The sequence below is a fragment of the Temnothorax curvispinosus genome, unplaced genomic scaffold (genome assembly GCF_003070985.1).
Source record: "Temnothorax curvispinosus isolate PA1 unplaced genomic scaffold, ASM307098v1 QBEX01010307.1, whole genome shotgun sequence".
NCBI classification, from domain to species: Eukaryota; Metazoa; Arthropoda; class Insecta; order Hymenoptera; family Formicidae; genus Temnothorax; species Temnothorax curvispinosus.
This window is the reverse complement of record NW_020220087.1, coordinates 132,439-151,505: the sequence shown is the minus strand read 5'-3', so window position 1 is coordinate 151,505 and position 19,067 is coordinate 132,439. Positions and strand designations below refer to the sequence as shown.

The 19,067-nt window shown below is 40.5% G+C and overlaps 1 protein-coding gene and 1 long non-coding RNA gene across 9 annotated transcripts in view; both read left to right on the top strand.

Annotated features, from left to right (window-relative positions):
* The window catches only part of LOC112460070 (PDZ and LIM domain protein Zasp), a 36,746-nt gene that overhangs the window by 753 nt on the left and 16,926 nt on the right, over positions 1–19,067 (top strand). For 5 of the 8 annotated variants that reach the window (XM_025024520.1, XM_025024518.1, XM_025024517.1 and 2 more), the window contains exons 2-6: positions 16,208–16,359; positions 16,700–16,871; positions 16,986–17,122; positions 17,454–17,554; positions 18,773–19,031. In XM_025024520.1, coding sequence (XP_024880288.1) covers positions 16,208–16,359; positions 16,700–16,871; positions 16,986–17,122; positions 17,454–17,554; positions 18,773–19,031 — 821 coding nt within the window. Of the gene's footprint in view, positions 1–16,207; positions 16,360–16,699; positions 16,872–16,985; positions 17,123–17,453; positions 17,555–18,121; positions 18,285–18,772; positions 19,032–19,067 lie in introns of all 8 variants that reach the window. The other 3 variants (XM_025024525.1, XM_025024521.1, XM_025024524.1) reach the window with 2 other exon arrangements.
* On the top strand, positions 1,942–3,200 carry LOC112460072. The gene is made up of 3 exons (XR_003041403.1): positions 1,942–2,097; positions 2,335–2,812; positions 2,936–3,200. It is a non-coding gene; the product is annotated as an uncharacterized LOC112460072 (long non-coding RNA).

Sequence of the window (19,067 nt, the reverse complement as noted above, 5' to 3'; positions counted from 1 at the left end):
AAAATATACACAACGTTGTGTTCGAGTTTTAAAAGATGCGCTTTTCCGCAAATCTCTGTTGACAAATACGTTTTCCATACTATTCGCGGCATTGTTCACGTTTGTATCTTTTATATTGATTATTATATTGATTATTGCGCGCTTACCACATACAATGTTTCTCGAATATTATTGATCCATTATGAATATCTTGAAAGAAATATCGTGAGAGATTTTTTAAAGAGATTTTTGAAGGAGCGTAGCTCAAGAAGCCACTCGAGCTGGATCTCTCAAGGCAGAAGCAGTAGTAAAAATATTTCTTGCAGCCGTTTATATATAGCGATGTTTTATATGGCTATTTTCATCTGCGGTTCCTTGTCGTTCGCTCAACGTTTCTCGATAGTCAAACATTTCGACAGTAGAGAGGATCGGCCTCGAAATCACGAACCTGCCGATTGTAAAATGAAGAGAAACCATACAGCGCTTCTATATGCACTCGCTTCTACACGACGTTCTTTCTCGTTTGCGTCTTTCCTTCGTTCGTCGCTCGCGAGATATCAATTGCCACAACTCGGGCGGAATAGAATTTTCATTGAACACAAAGATATATCGATCAATGTTCCCGTCTGACAATTGGAGCCTGACAATCGCGAGTAGCAGCGTTTCCATTATGCGACGATTAAACCTCTCTTGAGATGTCAGCGCATTTTCCATTGGTCAAATTTATTACATTTATTACATTTTATTATAATTAACATAAATTTACAATCTACTGGAATAAATTTATATCATATTATATACATAATCCCGTCTCCGCAGATTCGATCATGATGCAATTATGCGATACCTTCCGTATCTACACTTATTAGAAATTTTTGTCATATCTTAATTTTATTATGTAAATTCGTTCCGCGGCGTGTGATTAAACATTTACGAATCTCTGGTACGCGGAAGCGAATAACGATAATGAACTCCGAGAGCGGGAGCGAGACGAAAGTGAAACGCAAACGGGATCCCTCGCGTCTCGTACTCGGAAATGAAATCTGTATCAAAGGCTGAAGTTGACACTCGACAGGCAGACGGCACGTGTTAATGTTCCGCAACGCGAGTCCCTCGTTCTCACAATTAGTACGCGATCTAAAATACCAATATCGATTACCACGAAAATGAGGATATCGGAATCGCTTTCGGTTGGTCTCTTATTTTACGCGACGAAACACGTCTCAAGTACAAATAATTCATAAGAAAATATAATTAAAAAACAGATTTCTTTATTCTACTTTATTCGATTCGAAATAAAAATCAAAAAATTGTTGACAATCGTAACAATTGATTTAATCATTATCACACCGATTATCATTATTCTTCTTTATTCGCCTTACAAATCTCTCGATATCGTTAACACCCTACGATCAACAAAATCCTCGTACAGATTTCAAGAGGGAAAGGAAAGCCGATCTCTGGAACGCGGAGAGCTTTCTTGCGCGAGCTTTTCGTTCTTCAGGACCGTGAGATCGGGTGTGTTTTGATATTACGATCTAGAGGAGCGTCACACACATACGCGTTACGTAACGCGACGGCAAACGCCAAATTATTTCACGCGCATCGGCAGAAATCGTTGCCAACTACGTGAGAAACGCCGGGCTCGCCGCCGCCACCGCCGCCGCCGTTCGTCGCCGCCACCGCCGCTTCCGACGTGTTTTGGCGATGCTTGGCGCTGTAACACGAGAAGCTTTTGGCGAACGTGTAGAGACGCGGGTCGCTATTCCCCGCGGATTCTTTCCCGCGATTTTTCCCGAGCGTTCGGGCAGCGTTATACGGCCATAAGCGCTATTATTAAGAAACGTTACGGCACGTAAGTGCCAATGTCGAGCGGCGCGCGGCTGCGGCTGCTCCATCGCGAATTTAAGCGACAGCTTTCACGCGCGAGCTGTCAGAGATTCAACGTTCTCTCGCGCGCTCCCGTAAGGTAAATGTCCCCATGGCCGACCATGTTCCCTCTACCGACTTTTTTGACGTGAAACGTTGTTTACGAGGCTGCTGATTCAACAACACGTTCATTAGTGCAGTGGAAAAATTCAGGAATTCGTGCAGTACAAAATAATTATAACGTGCAGAGTAAGTACAATAGTTAAATATATTTTTTTTCGCATTTCTTGCCGCACGTCACCATCCACGCGTATTCTTAAGAGTGAGGTTAGGAATTGTCGGTCGCCTAAATAGTCCGTATTTCGTTCAAAATCCTTTTGTAAGGAATAATCCGAGCGCTAAATGGTTTGTTACAATTTGATTGCCATATTCGAAAAAAAAAATTAGTCAGAAACTGTCATTTTTTTTATTTATTCGATGGTCGAGGTCAGACACAGCAAAACGCCTGCATGTCCCCAGTACCATACACGTAAACGTCAGTATCATCGAAGCTGCGGAAGCCGACGGCTGCGGTGAGGTTATCCGCTTAGAGGCAGTACTATGTGGGATCTCGGTAGTCGCGGCGCCGTGGTGTTGAGTGTGACGTGTGGGTGCGTGCTGATATACAACGCCTGCTCGTCAACGACAGTCTGCTGTCGCCGCACGCGTATCACGTTCTCGGTTACCTGCGGGAGGCGATTCACGAGCTCGGCGCGGCCCTCCGTGTCGTCCACGTCCACGGTACCGGTTACGTGCGTAAGCTCTGGCACAGTGCGAGCCGTTGTTACCGCGAGCGTTTCCCTTCGTTCAGGATGGACAGGCGACGCGCGAGCAATTATCAGCTCAGCAGCGACTCGTACGCTGCCAAGCGCGGAGAGTCGCCGTCGTTACCGTCATCGCCATCGTCGTCGTCGTCGTCGTCCAGGTTTGGCTTGATAAAAATACCTTTTCATGACTTATGTGTATTTATCATGTTTATCATTGATTTATGTTTATTTTTATGTTTACTTTTCGGTTGAAACCTCCGCCTCGCATGCTCTGAAAAAAGGTAATCGGTAATGGGGACATGCCCGGTCAAAATTGGACACAGCTGGTCGGTAGAGAGGGCACGCACTAGTGCGCCTTTATTCTTCTCTATCTAGAAAAATACTTGACGGAATGGATTGAGCCTACGATTTTTGGAAAGTGCATGGATGAAGCTATCCACCAGTATGAAACTCTTTATCGAATTTATTTTTGTCACGCTTGACAACGCCATTCTTTTGTTGGGTCGGCCTTATAGGTGTCGGCCATAGGGACATTTACCTTAATCCGTAACTCCTCGCGCGAACTTTTTGTTGACGGGAGTACGTTTATGCTGTTTCGTCTACTCGACGTGTTTTAAAAGCTCGGGTTATTGTGTGAGTCATTCCGCTTTGAAGGCCGCTCTGACATTTAGAGAACGCAGTTCTTACAAAATGCCCCTGTAACGATTATTTTAAAAAATCATCCTCCTTTTTATCGTTGAAAAGAAAAAGAAAACTCGCCTGTAATAACGTATGTAATTCTCATACAAAGTTCGTGCAAAACTCCGTATTCGATTCGTTGTTAAAAGGAGGATACGTATTTTCGTGTTCTTCACGAAATATAATTTCGACAGAAAATCGTTGTAATTCGAGTCTCAAGGACGGCATGAGATTCCTCGGATTTCCTGCCGCACGCTCGGACATTTTCGCGGATCTTAACGCGTTTTGGCGAGAGACATCGTCGCGATTGCGCGATTGCGCGATCGAGTTCAAGTACCCCGAATCGCGAGGTAGAAATCGGATCGGTAATCGTCTGTCTGCGAGAACCTGTGCGAGACGCCTTTTGACACCGTCGGACTCATATTTCTCTCCTTTCCGAGAAGGCCGGGGGCGGGGGGCGGCCGGACGCTCGCCGTATTTGCGGCCTCGTAAAATAAACGAACCACGTGGTGCGCTACGAAGAAGGCCAAGTTCGAAACGCCGATTACGAATAAAACCATTTGGCGCAGCCTCGTTAATTTCCAACCCTTTAATCGCGCGAATAACTGATCGTACGCGTTTTCCTCGGCTAAAGGACGCATTTTCGGACGGAGCGCGGTTGAGGAAACACGACGCGGACATTTATATATACACGAGATATTTATATACTAACGTTGGCGATTTTTAAATGCAATATTTACACAATATTTTTGCAACATCAAATGTCAAATATACTGCATATAAAGATCATCAGACGTTCGATGAGAATATAATTTTTCGTTTCATTGCGACTTGTTTTTACTATAATATAAGTCCTACAGAATTTCTCGCTCGTAGAAAAGTTTAGTGACAAGAATTAAAGTTACTTTAAATAAAATAGCCTCTTTCTTTCTTTCTCAATATTTTAAGCAAAAATTGACGTATAAATGGATTTAACGTATTATTCCGGCATTTGGGATTATATATACCACGAGACTTCTGAATTCCTAACTTCCTATTCTCTCAATTCTCTGTTATTTGTTCGCGTGGAGACTTCGCACGATAACTCCGTGATCTCGTTTTGAAAGTTGGGAAAAATGCGCCCACGAGGATTAGCTCCGATGAGGAAGAGAAGAAGGGGGAGAGCCACCGGCGTACGTCGCTGGTAATCCGAGGCAAATTATTTGGGCGTTCTATTTCTAGAAGGTGCCTTTGCGAAACCCGCGCGAGCCAGGTCGGGCCTCGCTCGCAACGACGATGGCAGCGGGCGCCGATTTCGACGTCGTCTTCGCGGGAAGACCCACGTTTTCTTCCCGAAACAAACAACGCGGCCGCGAGTATCCGGTTTGCAGTCCCGTTCGAAACGAAATCGAACGATTTCTATATCGACCAACAGCCAGACAGGGAAATATTTAGAGTCAGACACGCATTTTTGGAGGCTGCGTAAAAACGTTAGGGGCCTCGTTTATCGTGATTTTACGAGTGAATACGCACGCGAGCCTTGTCGATCACCGCAGCAATAAATATTTTCACTATCGGACCGATCAAACTTGTGTAAATCGACAAAAATACGTCTCCTCCTACTTAGAAGATAGGAATGGTAAACAAATATCGCGAAGGTTCCCCAGTGTAATCTCAGATACGAGGACTGCACGCGCGCGTGCATCTCGGTCTCCGATTTCCCTTACGTACCTTCCACACAACGAATATAACAAAATAGCAGCAATATAATTTCATTAATTTCAGCATAAAAAGAGCGGAAATAATTGTTGATATTCAGTGACATGGGAGAAATCTATTCTAATTTTAATTTAATTGGGTGCGTCAGTTAAGTAGTAATGCGTTTTAATTCGTTTAAATTGTACTTCAGTACCATATTTCTCGCGTGCGTCGTCGGATCTTCTTATCGCTCTTAATTACACGCGTTAAATTTTAATGCAACGTACAACTTTTCGAAGATCACGCCCAAGATTTGCCGTGCGGCAGGTTTTTATCCGTAGATTATTCCCCTCGCAAAAGAGAGAGAGATTGTATCTGCTTACGCTTCCCGTAATTCCACGGCGAGTGCACCAGTGCACCGGTGCATCGAAGCGTGGGCGTTCGCGTTACGCGATATTTTGCTGGAAAACGGCGAGCACGCACGCGTGTCGCGTTATCGCGCCGTGTAGAAGGACTCGACGTGAGTTGCGAACGTCGTTAGCCGATTACGACGTCACGCACCGTTGATAAGGACTTTTCCAGGTGCGAGGAGACCGCCGCAGGTGAAAGGTGTGACACGAGAAAAATATTTCAAAGGAATTTTTTTCGGCGTATACTAACGTCACGCACGTGGCGTTGACCTAATAATAGCGTGTCGTTCTGCTAATTAAACTGGACTTCCTCATGCGTTGTACATATAATGGAATTTTGACGAGGCTACGCAAGAAAGCGTTTTGCCTCGCGATTAATGTTATTATAGGTGTGCTATTTGTTGGCTACAGTGCGCAAAAGAACTTATAATATTTTACTATAAGCAACTACTAAAAAAAAGAATAAATTAATAATGAGATAAACTCGTTAACGTATACTAGTTTTAATAAACGTTTTTTTAAAAAATGCATAGGAATTTCGAGCTGAAAGTTAGATTAGTTACAATTGAACCTATAAATGTTAATTGACAGTTTTATATGTGACACTTTTTGTTCACAAGTCCTTTGAATAAAATTGGCTTTGATCGATTCACAATCCACAAATAAAATCTTTCTGAGGTGAATATACGATGTGTGGCAATATTTGACGATTTGCTACAGATGTGGGTGGTTCAACGAGAATAAATTCCAGATGAAAAGAAAGTCTTTAATAACATGCTCATTTAACGAGCAATAAAGTAGCTCATTAAATATGAAAGCCTGTCGTTTCTTACAAGAACGATCGCTTTCTGGAACATTGCATTCAAATGCGATACAAATCTGTGCAATCATTATCTCCGTTGGCGAAATTTGAAACCAGCGTGGACGTATGGTTCACAAAATCGATTATTTTTCTTAATTAGATACATTGCACAAAAACGGTCTAATCATGTTTTCTTGTTATAGAGCTATTTGAACAGAAAGTTATATTAAAATTAAATCTTCTTAATTCTCTTTGATGATTAAAATTAATCATTAATATACGTATATAATAATTAATCATAATTAATCATAATTACAAAGTTGTTAACAAGTACATACAAGAGACGCAACATACATGATAAAATAGCTAACTAACATTTTAGGAAGTAACCTTCATTTTCAAGCGATTAGGTTATCTATAGTGACAACACATACACGTGTACATCACTACTAATGATGATAGTGTCGCCAAAGCATGAATTCTTAGATAGGTATATACCACACTACAAATCCAAGTGTGTTATTTTTACATAAACACCTAAAAATAACACATTAGACTGAAATTCTTTTTACATGTTTCTTTATGTGTTAAATTACGTCATTTAACACGTTAAATCGTTTTAAATTAAAAGTAAATAGGGGTATTCAAATAAGTTAGAGTTTAACGGTTTGACAGGTTATGTCGGGTTAAAGTCGGGTAAAAAGTTAATTTTTAAACTTTTAATCCAAAGATTAATGTGATTAGGTTAATGAGTCACTTATGTATTTTGCATAACCTTAAAGAGTAGCGCGCCCAAAGTTAATTAATTAACTTTTTACTCGACTTTAACCCGACATAACCTGTCAAATCGTTAAACTTTAACTTATTTGAATACCCCTAATATGTTCAATCCTGTTAAATGACGTGGTTTAAAACGGCAAGAAACATGTGAAAAGAGCTTCAGCTAAAATAACACTTATATAATACACAATAAAATCTTATCTCTCTTATCAAGCAGGAAGCGCGTTTCGGTTTCTATCGGGGTAAATATTTAGCTTTTTACATCGACTATCTAAAATTATCCCTTCGACTGACTGCGGCTGTACTGCCGGCAATCGCGAGTTCTGTTTACGCTGTTGCATCCGCACTGTTGCGCACGATGCGACCGGGAAATCTTGGCGCGATTTGTTTGCGGACGCAAGACGAGAGTGAATTGGATTTCGCTAGTGCATCGAATGGACCGGGGACCGTTCGTCGTGATTCGGCCGAAATCGGCGTCGATGAGGGCGGAAGACGAGCATCCAATCTGGATTTCCGCGAAGTGCATTCGCGTGCGATTTGTCGCGTTAAATGAGGACGAAAACCGAGAAAATCGTCCGCGAATCCTCGGCCAACGATCCGAGAGTGACAGACTCACACTTGCAAGCCAATTTGGTTTCTCCTGTTTATATCATGGAAAACTGTACAGTTTCCTGGCAGTTTTTACATAGTATAAATAATATCAAAATAATATAAGAGTAATACGTTACAAGTGAATTAAAATTATTCTAAATGCATCACCGTTAAAAAGTAATTTCCATGTAAATACTAATGATTTTATATTTAACATTAATGCGCAACAGTGTGAAAGAATAAGATAATTAATTACTTATATTGCGTATACCAATTAAATTTAATCGCTTCTAACATCAGATAATTAAAGTTGATTAGTCATGATAAATTAAATCTCTGTGTTTAACACGTGTGATTAAAGTTCTCAGGAAAGGTGAACGGAGAGCGGTGATCAATTTACATTGTTTTGGCAAGAGTTACGCATATTTTCTGGGCGTAAATGTGGCACGAATCCGAATTCCTGTGAAATGAAAATTCGTCGAGATTTCTCGCCGCTCTAGCGGACCAGGTGATATTCGGGAGAGTGGTGTACCAACAAAAAAAAAAGAGAACGGGGGGGGGGGGGGGAGAGAGAAAGGCAGGCGCAGCGAAGGAAGCAGCGACGAGAGATTTGCGTTGCGTGGGTGTTTTGGCTTAACTCTTCTGGAGATTCGAGCGAGAGGACGACATTGCGAGCGATACAACGACATTCCGAATGCGAAACAGAACTTCGATTACGCAAAAGATCCGTGCGTTCTTTTAACTGTAATTGTAATTATTTTATAATTGTAATTGCTACATATAAATTTGTTAAAATTTTAATATCGGATATTTATTAGTTTATGGATATCTTCCAATTTTTTGCAACTTCACAAGTGCAAACTGATATGATTAAACAATTGTTCGAAGATCACGTTTCACATAAATTTACATCTAAAATGAAAGCGTCTCGACACATTTTTGAAAAATTGACGCACCAACGAGCAATTTTAATATCATTTGCGGCCAGGGTTCATGACAAATGATATCGGAATGATGCGCGCGTAATGAGGATAACGCGGATACTTTGCGAAGGATCGAGTCATGCGTGCGGCGAACGGTAGCGAAAGAGAGGAGAGAAGGGAAAAAAAAGGTCTCGGCAACTCGACGAGACGCCACGGTGAGAAATAAAAGCGATATTTTTATATCCACGGGAGTAAGCTCGGTGGCGCGCGTCCGCCACCGGGCCTCAGCCTCTATTAATATCCACGGACCGAGCTTCCTCTCAGGCGTTCGTAGCGAACTCTCTTTGCACGAGCAGCAGCGGCGAGATGTACGATTGGCCGCGAGAGGAACGAGGTTTGCCCGAAAAAAATCTTCAATCATAATTTGAGAAAGAGGTCATTGTCAATAGATATTTGTAAGATATGAGTGTAATTATATACTATCATGATATTGTGACGATACATTTAAGAACAGTGATTGCTAGCGACTGTGCGCGTGTCAATAGAAATCAAACTGAGAGATCTTTCATTAAAACTATCGAACAATATTGTCTAACAAATAAATAAAAGATAATATATTAAAAAATTAATAATAAATATTGAATTAATTAATTATTGAATCGTCTAACAATAAGTCGAATGAGATAACAAAAAGCTGATTTAACCTTTGATAAACGCGATTGGCAAATCAGCGAAAAATTTGGCGAGCGAAATTGTATCTCGATGACGAGGCCGGAGATTTCGGTGCGCCGTTGTGTCGTAAATGTCGATTCGATTTCGAGAATGAGGAGAAGGATAGTGGGAGGCGGTCGTGGGAAGCTTGCCAAAAGTCGGGGCAGAAATCAGTATTCTCCCGTTTGTTTGTCGTGGCCATACCACCACGTGAATCCATTGGTAACGCGACACCCCCATCGTATCGCGGCGGTTGTGTCACGATTACGACGGCGGATAGTCGAACTCCGCGCGCGCTCAACTATATATACATCCGCGAATCCGCGTCGTAGAAAAGCAGAACGCGGACCGGTGCGGTGGTATGCGGGCGCCGTATATCTTCGTCGCGCGCGTAAACATTCGTTCGATTTTACCAATACTACGTATTACTACAAGAATGCGAATACAGTGTCTGAGTTCTCAAACTAAACTTCTGTCACACAATAAAATCAAATTCGAAAGATGATTATGTCAGATATTTTTATATTTGTGTGTATTTATAAAATTTTCATCTTTTTTTTTTTAATTCTAAATATCTGATACTCACAACATTGAGTCGACAGAATATTTTATTCAGTGTGAAATCTCTCCTTGAAAAATTACGATAAAATTTGCTTTCACGCTTTCAATAGAAAAACTTAATCAAAGTTAATAAAAAAAAGTCCCATAAAAAATTATATGGAAAATTGAGGCTCTTTGTACACATAATTTCATCCTGTCAATGATTCAACTAAATGAATAAAGAGCGGAAGAATTCACATCTAAATGCATTCGACGATGCAATCCGGGATGAAATCATCGTCGCGTTTCTGCTGAGTTGAGTTTATGTTAATCGCGCGTGACAAGCGTCACCATTCGTCACTTTTTTACTGACAGTTTTTGACATGAGCTCATCACCTGCCGGAATTCCTGAAGTTATCAGGATTCATTCATCAGAAATGATTCACCCGAGCGCCGAAATGCACCCTCCGCCATACTCCTCCTTTCGCCGCGGTCGGCGACGCGTATACAAATATTAGCTTAAATGCCTCGAAGAATCCCGACGGTCCGATGAATCAAGGGAGTGACTGAAAGCGCTTTCAGTATTTTTTTTTCGCATCGTCGTCGAGTAACTCACCCGCGCTTAAGCGCAAACAAACACTCGCGCCGTGTTTGCGAAAACTGATCGCGCCCTGCTTCGCGAAATAACCGCAAACGAATTCGTTTAGCCGATTGCGACGGAAACATTTCCGTCTCTCCAGAGAGTTGCGACATGTCCCACAACCATTTTCAATGGCCGATAGATATTTTCATAAAAGAAATTTCTCAGGAAATTCGGAAGCTCGCGATTGCTTATAACGATAGTATGAAAGAAAGAAATTATTTTAATTAAATCAAGAGAAAAGTTAATACTTCGATCGATATCGATTTCTGAAGCTTTCTCAAGTATATCTCACACGTGTTTGTGCCACTGATCCCGAATGCACTCTGACGGTATACTCCTTTGCGATCCTTTGTGATTTCTTTCAACTGTCTCCTCCGTCATGCCGACTCATACGCACCTTTGAGAATTGATTCTACTTTCACGCTCTCGCGTTGACCTCCGTTTTCTCGTTTTCGTCTCCTGACACCTCTGATATACTGTGTACGATCAGAATCGCGATTCTGAGATTATTCTCACTATAATTTCAGATCTTTCCGATATGCATTCCTATACGAGAATTAAACCGAATAAAAATCGGAGTAATATAAAAAAATCTTTTGTAGTAATGTTTCAAATATCTACCCACATATAGATTGACGTCATCGATATTTAGCACTTTGCGGATGAAAGCATATAATTTTTTTCGCACATTGTACGCGCATGCATTCATACGTCTATTGTTATATTGTTATACCTTGTAATAACAACGAGCAGTTTGTTTGAAGAGATAAGCGCTGTGTGCGTATGCGGTCGACCGTGCGCCGATAATTTCGGTCTGACGTTACTGTCTATTTCTCCTACCACGAAAGTCGGCGAGAAGGCATTTAGCTTAGTTTCTCGATATTCATTTCGTCATCGACGCATCGATACATCTGACTTCGCGAAGCAATGACTCAAGCAATAACAAAAACTTATTGCGTCTTTTCCATATTTCTTATATATCTTCATAATATAAAAATATCGGTTAACATATTTCAACAAAATCACTTTTCACCTAATTCCATATGAAATATTTATATGACTAGACACTACAGACGCGCGCTACGCGCGCGCTATTTATCTTTAACATTTCACTATTAACCCTATTATACACAACTGTCAAAATATACAATGACAGCTGCAAATGAAGTAAGCGCAGCAAGAAAACCAATCGGCATCGCGGAAAAGCGGCAACAATAAACTTCACATCTCCTTTTTAGAAAAGGACTTAAAAGCTCACTTTTGTTCTATTTGATCTATTGTTTTAAATACATTTTTATACGTGTATATCAGAAAAAATTTAATGCTTTATTATTAATTTTAAATATTTTACACACTATCTATTATTATTACGGTCTATTATTATATTACACTATGTAATATTATTACATCAGTGCATAACAATACAAATTTTGCAAAATAAAAGATCGTTAAAATAAATCCGTAAAACACGCAATAAAATTAGACATTAATATACATCCAATTAAATTTCAAAATTAAACGTTTTCGTATTAATTGCGACTTGAAAGTGGGCTACGGAAATTTATGTGCAGGTTTCAGCGTTTCTCTCGACGCATCGACAAAGGAAACCACTGCGTGCGTGCAGAAAAATGTGAAACGCGTCTCGCGTTTCTGCCGCACGTTTTGCCGGCATAAAATGCAACTGGTTCGCACGAATGCGTTCCTCGTCGGCGCGGCGTTTTTGAGGATATTGCACGTATGAACGAGCCTTAAAGAGTCCTCTCGTGTCCTAAGGTGAGACAGGGAAAGTGAAGGAGAGAAAGAGAGAGAGACGGAGAAAAAAGAACAGATGCATTCCAACATGGGAAGGTGGGATGGATCCGTCTCTGATAATCCGCCCATTGGAATGCGTACCTCGTACACCTTGGTGTATTCTCCCTCTCAGTTTCACTATACACACGAGTGCATCTACCTACCCGCACAAGCACACACAGGCACAGATACACACCTCGCGCATATTCGGCAGTTATTTTTAGAGCAATTCTAACAGGCGGACATGTGGTAGTATTCCGGACGCAATAACTGACATCCGGGAACTTATTCGTCGCGTAAATCGCGAGATCGGATTTATGGTGGCATTGATTACGATCTAATTTAATTGTTCAATTGTTGTGATTTCCCGATTATAGTATGTAGAACAGGCAGAATGCATTGCAAACGTAAAAATCTATATGAAAGCGAATTCGATCCGTTACATATTACATTTAAACAGAGAGAAGTGCGAAAATAAAGATTTATTGCAATTTACCTCCCTTCGAAGAATAAATATGAAGAAATTAATAAAAACTCCGTATTCAAAAATTTACAATTACCTATACAAGTTCGAATCATGAGTCAAGTTACAAGTTCAAGGTGTACTTGTAAAACGATTTCTTTTAATTCCCTTTAATTCGTTAAACCTCAGAATACAGGAAGGGGGAGGCATGAGTAATTTCTCGATACTTTACGATCTACGTTTCGCGGAAACGATCGTACAGCACCTCCGAAAGCATTCCTTCGCGCGTTCATTCATCGGCCCTCGCCGCAATTATTTGCTGAATGGAAACGATCGCGGCCGCGGGACGACACGGCGCGACGTGTCGCGTGCATCGGAATGAGCTTTTGATGCACCTTGATGCATTCTACCTCTCGGCCGCCGCTGCGACTCGCGATTGCGAGTGTACGTAACGACCGTAACGTGTTCGGGGAGGCCTATTTTTAGACCGGTCCAGGACTATTTTTAGAAGCGGTCTGCCCACCGGCAGCTTAACCCTGACTTACGTCCCTATGTCTTCGTGGACACCGCAGGGACACCGCGAAGGCGAAGATCGGTGGACCATTAAGCGGCATCAGCCGAAAGACACACGGTCGCCAGGAAATGAGCAACGCGCGAAACGCGCGGCATACTTTCTGGCCGCGCTCATCTGGATTTTTAACATTCAACCCGTCGCCGTTGAAGCGTGCAAGTTTATTATCGCGCGGTTGTTATAAATGATGATTCATACATTAACGATAACACGTACCAAAGGCGAGATTAATACTAATTGCTTATTCACATCAGACTTTTTAACGACGTAAAAGTGTACTTTCTTCAATCTTATGTCGCTTTACTTCTTTTTCTCTCTCTCTCTCTCTCTCTCTCTCTCTCTCTCTCTCTCGATTAAACACTTGTCAATGACGAAGAACGATGATGTTTTGGAAAGTGCACGTACTACAATACAGGTATGATCGTCGTAATCGTAAAGATCTAACCGTGAAGATCATTCCGAAGTCATGGTGCTCTAGATCGCCGGAGTTTATCGAATCGAAGACGAGGTTGAACAGTAAAACTAGGTATTACGATCACACAGAGCGATGACGCAAGCTTGCGAGCTTCTATTTGCGGCAACACTACACGCGTAGATCAAACTGCTCTTTCAAGCTCATGTTCTGATTTCGCGTTGTTGGTGTGACGTTCCGCGCGAGTGTGTCGAAAGGAGTAAAAATCACGAGATTAAACAGCAAATTTTAACATAAAGAGAATTTGATATCAAGGAGATCTCAGAGAAATCGTAACTTTAATGAGGAAGATTAATGAAAAACCGGGAAAGTAACAGACGCGAGATTTTCAAGCGTAGCATGTATATAGAAGCTCGTATATTCTTGAAAGTGGCATTTTTATGGTTATAGGCCCTTCCACTTCCTTCCATTCGACAGAGAGACTTAGTTCTCACTAAGTAAGAGAACGTAAAAACTTTCTTAATAACTTTCGAAACTCGCAAAGATTAAAGCAACACTTTCTGTGTATACATTAGAATACGACTAATTTAAGTAAAAATAATGAACTTATCCAAATATATTCATTTCACAGAATATATTGCTTTTTAATATTGTCTACACATTTGCGAGATGACACAACATGTTACAACCGATGCTATTACTAATTAATCGTTTTTACTTTATTATTATAATTTTTAAAAAGTATAAATTAATCATATGTATTCTTGTTCTTGATCTTGAGCTTTAAGGAAGCACATACTGTATAACGCCTCCGATAAATTACATATACTTTTATATAATATATCACGGCCCTTCTAAGTATTTATTATTAAACTGTTCGCCACACAAAGCAACGACTTTGGAAATCTTAATACGCGAATTGCGAATAAGCAATCATGAGAATTCGCTGACGTAATTCCCTTCGTTTGTAAAAGCGGTCGTCGCATATTTGCGATAAAATGCAAAATATATGTATATCGTGTCATATTTCCAATTCAACTGCCTACGAAGTAACCCACTTTTCGAGAAGGAGACGAATGAAATAAGATCTAGGTATTCCATCTGGATATGTTTTACGGGAAGACGGTTGCTCCTGTCGCGCGACTCGCAATAAAAATAACGGCGATATATTATGAGACATATTTATAGAAAGAGGACTCGTGCCCACCCTCGCGCGATCGTCTACAATTGGGTCAAAGCCCATTAATTATTTCCGATATGCTCTGCCAGAATATTGAAGAATTACGGCCGACTCGATAACGAACCGCTCGCGTGCGCGTTTTCTCTCGTTGCTCGATCATTGTATCTGTCGTACATCACGTAATGTGTCTGTTTCGCGTTCGGTGATTAATTCTTTAAATTACTTTGTTGAACATGATGCTACGAAATCAGTACAATATGTAAAAGTACGAGAAAATATAACGATACATTTTAATTCTTTGAGATAATTAAATTCGATTGTCGTCTCAAATCATTTTCGTATTCCTAAAATATATAACATATATATTCAATCTTTTTCTATATTCAACAACATAAAATTATTTATTTTTAATTTTCTACACATAAAGTATCAAAATTATATCGCTTGTACCGATAAAGCACCCGATAAACTATTTAAATAAAATTTGAATTAGATAATATTATATACTTCTTTACATCAATAATATTCAGTTAGTGTAGATAAGTTCCTCGCTACACTGAGAAAAAAATGTTGTAAATTTGACTAAACTCGTTTAGTTGTAGTGATTTGTTTAATGCAAATATTAATATATTTAAATCAAATATACGTGAGTAATATCAAGAAATTCTGAATCTATTTAAATATAATATTTTTTGAATTGACAAATGTTAGCTTGACAGCCCGTGACCGCTGCATTTAGTTGAATCAAATAATATTTCTTTGAATCTACGATTTTTTTTTCTCAGTGTAGGTTTTTAAATCCTGATTATATTTCGACACACAGAAGGTCTTTGTTAATTTTGTCTTCATCATCATCGAGTCGAGTTCGTAATTAGCACGCTCGATAAGAACGCCGACGAAAGATCGCTTACAAAAAAGAACCGCTTGATTTTTTAATTGGGGTACTTCTGTTTTCCCTCAACGTTCTTCACCCCATCCTCCTTTTTGTCAACCGTCTCCCCGCCCCCTGACGACGACATCGTCTCTAACGTGAATGGATGCACAGTGTCCGACATTCGAGGCGTAATGACGCGCGTGCACTTAAATATAGTGGCTCTGGAGTCTGGACTTTGGAGAGGAGAGGAGAGCCTCTGACTCGGCGACGCGTCTCGTAAAAATAGACCCGAGATTCGAGACGAGAGTTTCAAAAGTTGCAGCTGATCAAATTCTTCTTTCATTAAGAAATGTATAAGAATAACAAGTTGATCTTCAGATCAACGTTATGCACTCAGCAAATATAAAAATGATATTTGTAATCAGAAACAATGACAGTAACGATGATAGTTTGTTAATCCAGATTTTTTTTTCGGCGTAAATGTAAGTTAATCTGCTTTGGTTGCAGGTTAATAGCGGCTCTCCGGCGGAAGCTGCCGGTCTTAAAGCTGGCGATGCGGTTATCAAAGTCAATACCACCGACATGTATAATTTGAGGCATAAGGATGCGCAGGATGTCATAGTCAAGGCCGGAAATAATTTCGAAATAACTGTGCAAAGGTGAGACGCTAAACACAACAAAGCGCGACAAACAAATAGATTCGGTATTTAAAAATATTACCGCTTCAATGATCTCAGTAGTTTATCAAGCATCTCAATGTTTTTAATTGGCTTTACCGCGTTAATCAGTCATCAGTAAAAATAATGCGTCATTATTGATTATTACAAAATTAAAGATTCTAAGCTAAGAAGAACTAAATCTCAATTTATATATAAAATCAATCCCCTCTTTCGCAATAACCGTTTAATTCTTCGTGTTTTATTAAACAAAAAAACTGCGACTGATGTATAATTCGAAACTCACCGCCGTCTTTTAACGGGCGATAAATTATCATTACAGAGGCGGTAGTACCTGGAAACCGCATGTGACGCCCGCAACCGCAAGCCTGCCGTCTCCGATGCACACCGCGCCCGCGGGTAACATCGCGCCAGTCACAAAGACCTCTTTGGCAGCGAAAAAACAGGACGGACCCCTAATCGGCGGCGGACACAACTTCAGCCCCAAGCCATTCGTTAGTATCGACCGTTAATCCGCGTGCCTGCGTCTGTTGCGCCGATCCTGCAACAAAAACACGAAAGGCAGTTAGTTATCTTATTTTTCTACACCGGAACTTAATAATTTTCAGCTGAACGGCACCGGCGACGGTCCAATTAAGTCCATCGTGAACAAACAGTACAACAGCCCCGTGGGGATTTACAGCGAGGAGACAATCGCGGAGACACTGTCTGCTCAAGCGGAGGTCCTTGCCGGAGGTGTCCTTGGGTAAAATCGCGAAACCGGATATAGGGAAGAAGGGGAATAGTCAGTGACGGGATTGAAATACTTGCTTTTTAAAATTATTTTTTTGATTAAAATTACATGATTAAGATTATATAATTTATGATCATTCAATTTATAATGAAAAAATATTTTTGCGAATATTAATTAAATACTACTGAAAGAGTCTATGAAGAAGGGAATTTTACGATATTAGAAATCGTCTAATTTATCAGCTGGTCGTATCAACAAATGTTAGTTAACAAATGATCAGTTAATTTTGCTGGCTGTCTTTATGAGCGTGAAATATATTAATTTATAAATACGAATATTGCAGGGTAAATTTCAAAAAGAACGAAAAGAATTACAATGCTGAGAACAGCGAGGTTTTCAAAATGGTCCAAGAAGCGGACAAGGAGCCAAGGACCCCAGAACCTGGTTAGTAACATTGGACATTATAATTTCTGAAGAAATTGAACATTAAAATTTATTAATACTAATATACATATATATAATTATTTCTATTATAACATTTATATATACATAAATGTTACATGAGATCGCTAAAGAACGTATATTACACAAAATATATGCTCATCCGTGTATCTTTAATATCACTTGTTAAAATCTAGTTAGTCTATGATGTAATTCAAACAACTTTTCCTATTCTTTGAAATATTGAATAACTTAAAAATTTTACAATATCAAATTTTTATGGTGAGATGTTTGCAAGTCAAATAATTTATTATTTATCCTGTTAATTATATGTTACTGTAACTGTAATCTCACGATTTGCAATCCATTAAGCATATATAAGATATTCTGCAAAATTACGTAAAAATAAGAATAGAGAGTAATCTATTTACGACTATTCTATATGAAACTTATCCACATTTATCTATCTGAGCTATCTTATCGATGCGTTCTTCGGCGATTGACGGCTGGGCCAGAATCGGTTCCAGCCAACCTGTTGCATGCCGATACGATAACTTGTTTGCGAAATAGCGGAGCCAAGTGCCGTGAGCGGCGTGATAACGCCATCCTCGCCCGCCCTGGCAGGACTGAGGCCCGTCCAGGCGCCGGAAACGAAGCCGCAGTCGCCGTCGACGCCGCAAACGAGCTTACCACCAGGACAGAACATTTGTGCCGAGTGCGAAAGGCTCATCGTGTAAGTTTACGTGACTCGGGGCGCGTTTTGGTCGCGTCTATTTTATTTTCAGAGGCTAGACACCGGCGCGAGAGGAGGTAGTGCCGACAATTACGATTGCATTCCACGACGACAACCACTTTCTCACTTGCGTGCGTGCGAGACGTATTGAATGTCGTGCGGATTTCCGATTCTCAGATTAAAGTACTTATCTCATGATAATACAGATTTGTTAGATTTATTAGATTTATATCGGTCTATTTAATATCTACATATATATTAGTTAATTAATTTTTAGATTTTTAATTCTATATTAAGTAACGTCTGCAAAAATCTCTTTTGAATTATTTAATAATCGTGTTTTAATCTGGGAATGCAGAAACTCGCACGGATTGGCGAACGCGATCGCCGAGGGGCTTCGTTGAAAGAGCAGTTCTCATTCTCCTATTCGACACTTTCCCGATGCTGCCCGGTTGTCATGGCGCTTTTTCTCTACTTCCATGTCGTAGTTCCTTCAAGGACAGAGTATTACTCCTCGGTGAGCCACGCGGTTGGCGGGAGGGCCACTTCACCGAGGTCACCTACGCCTCTGTTTCATGCTATGGGCGGTGATGGTAGCGCACCTGCTGATAGCAGGCACTTTGTATGGATGGACGAATCGTACGGAAGGAATCGAGAACCGCAACCGCAAAAGCAGGAATCTTCCGCCGGGTCGGGCTCGTCGACGCCGGGCGGGGTCGTTTGTAGCAACTGCGACCGAGTGATCGTGTAACTATTTGCGAGCGAGACTCTTGCCACCCTTGT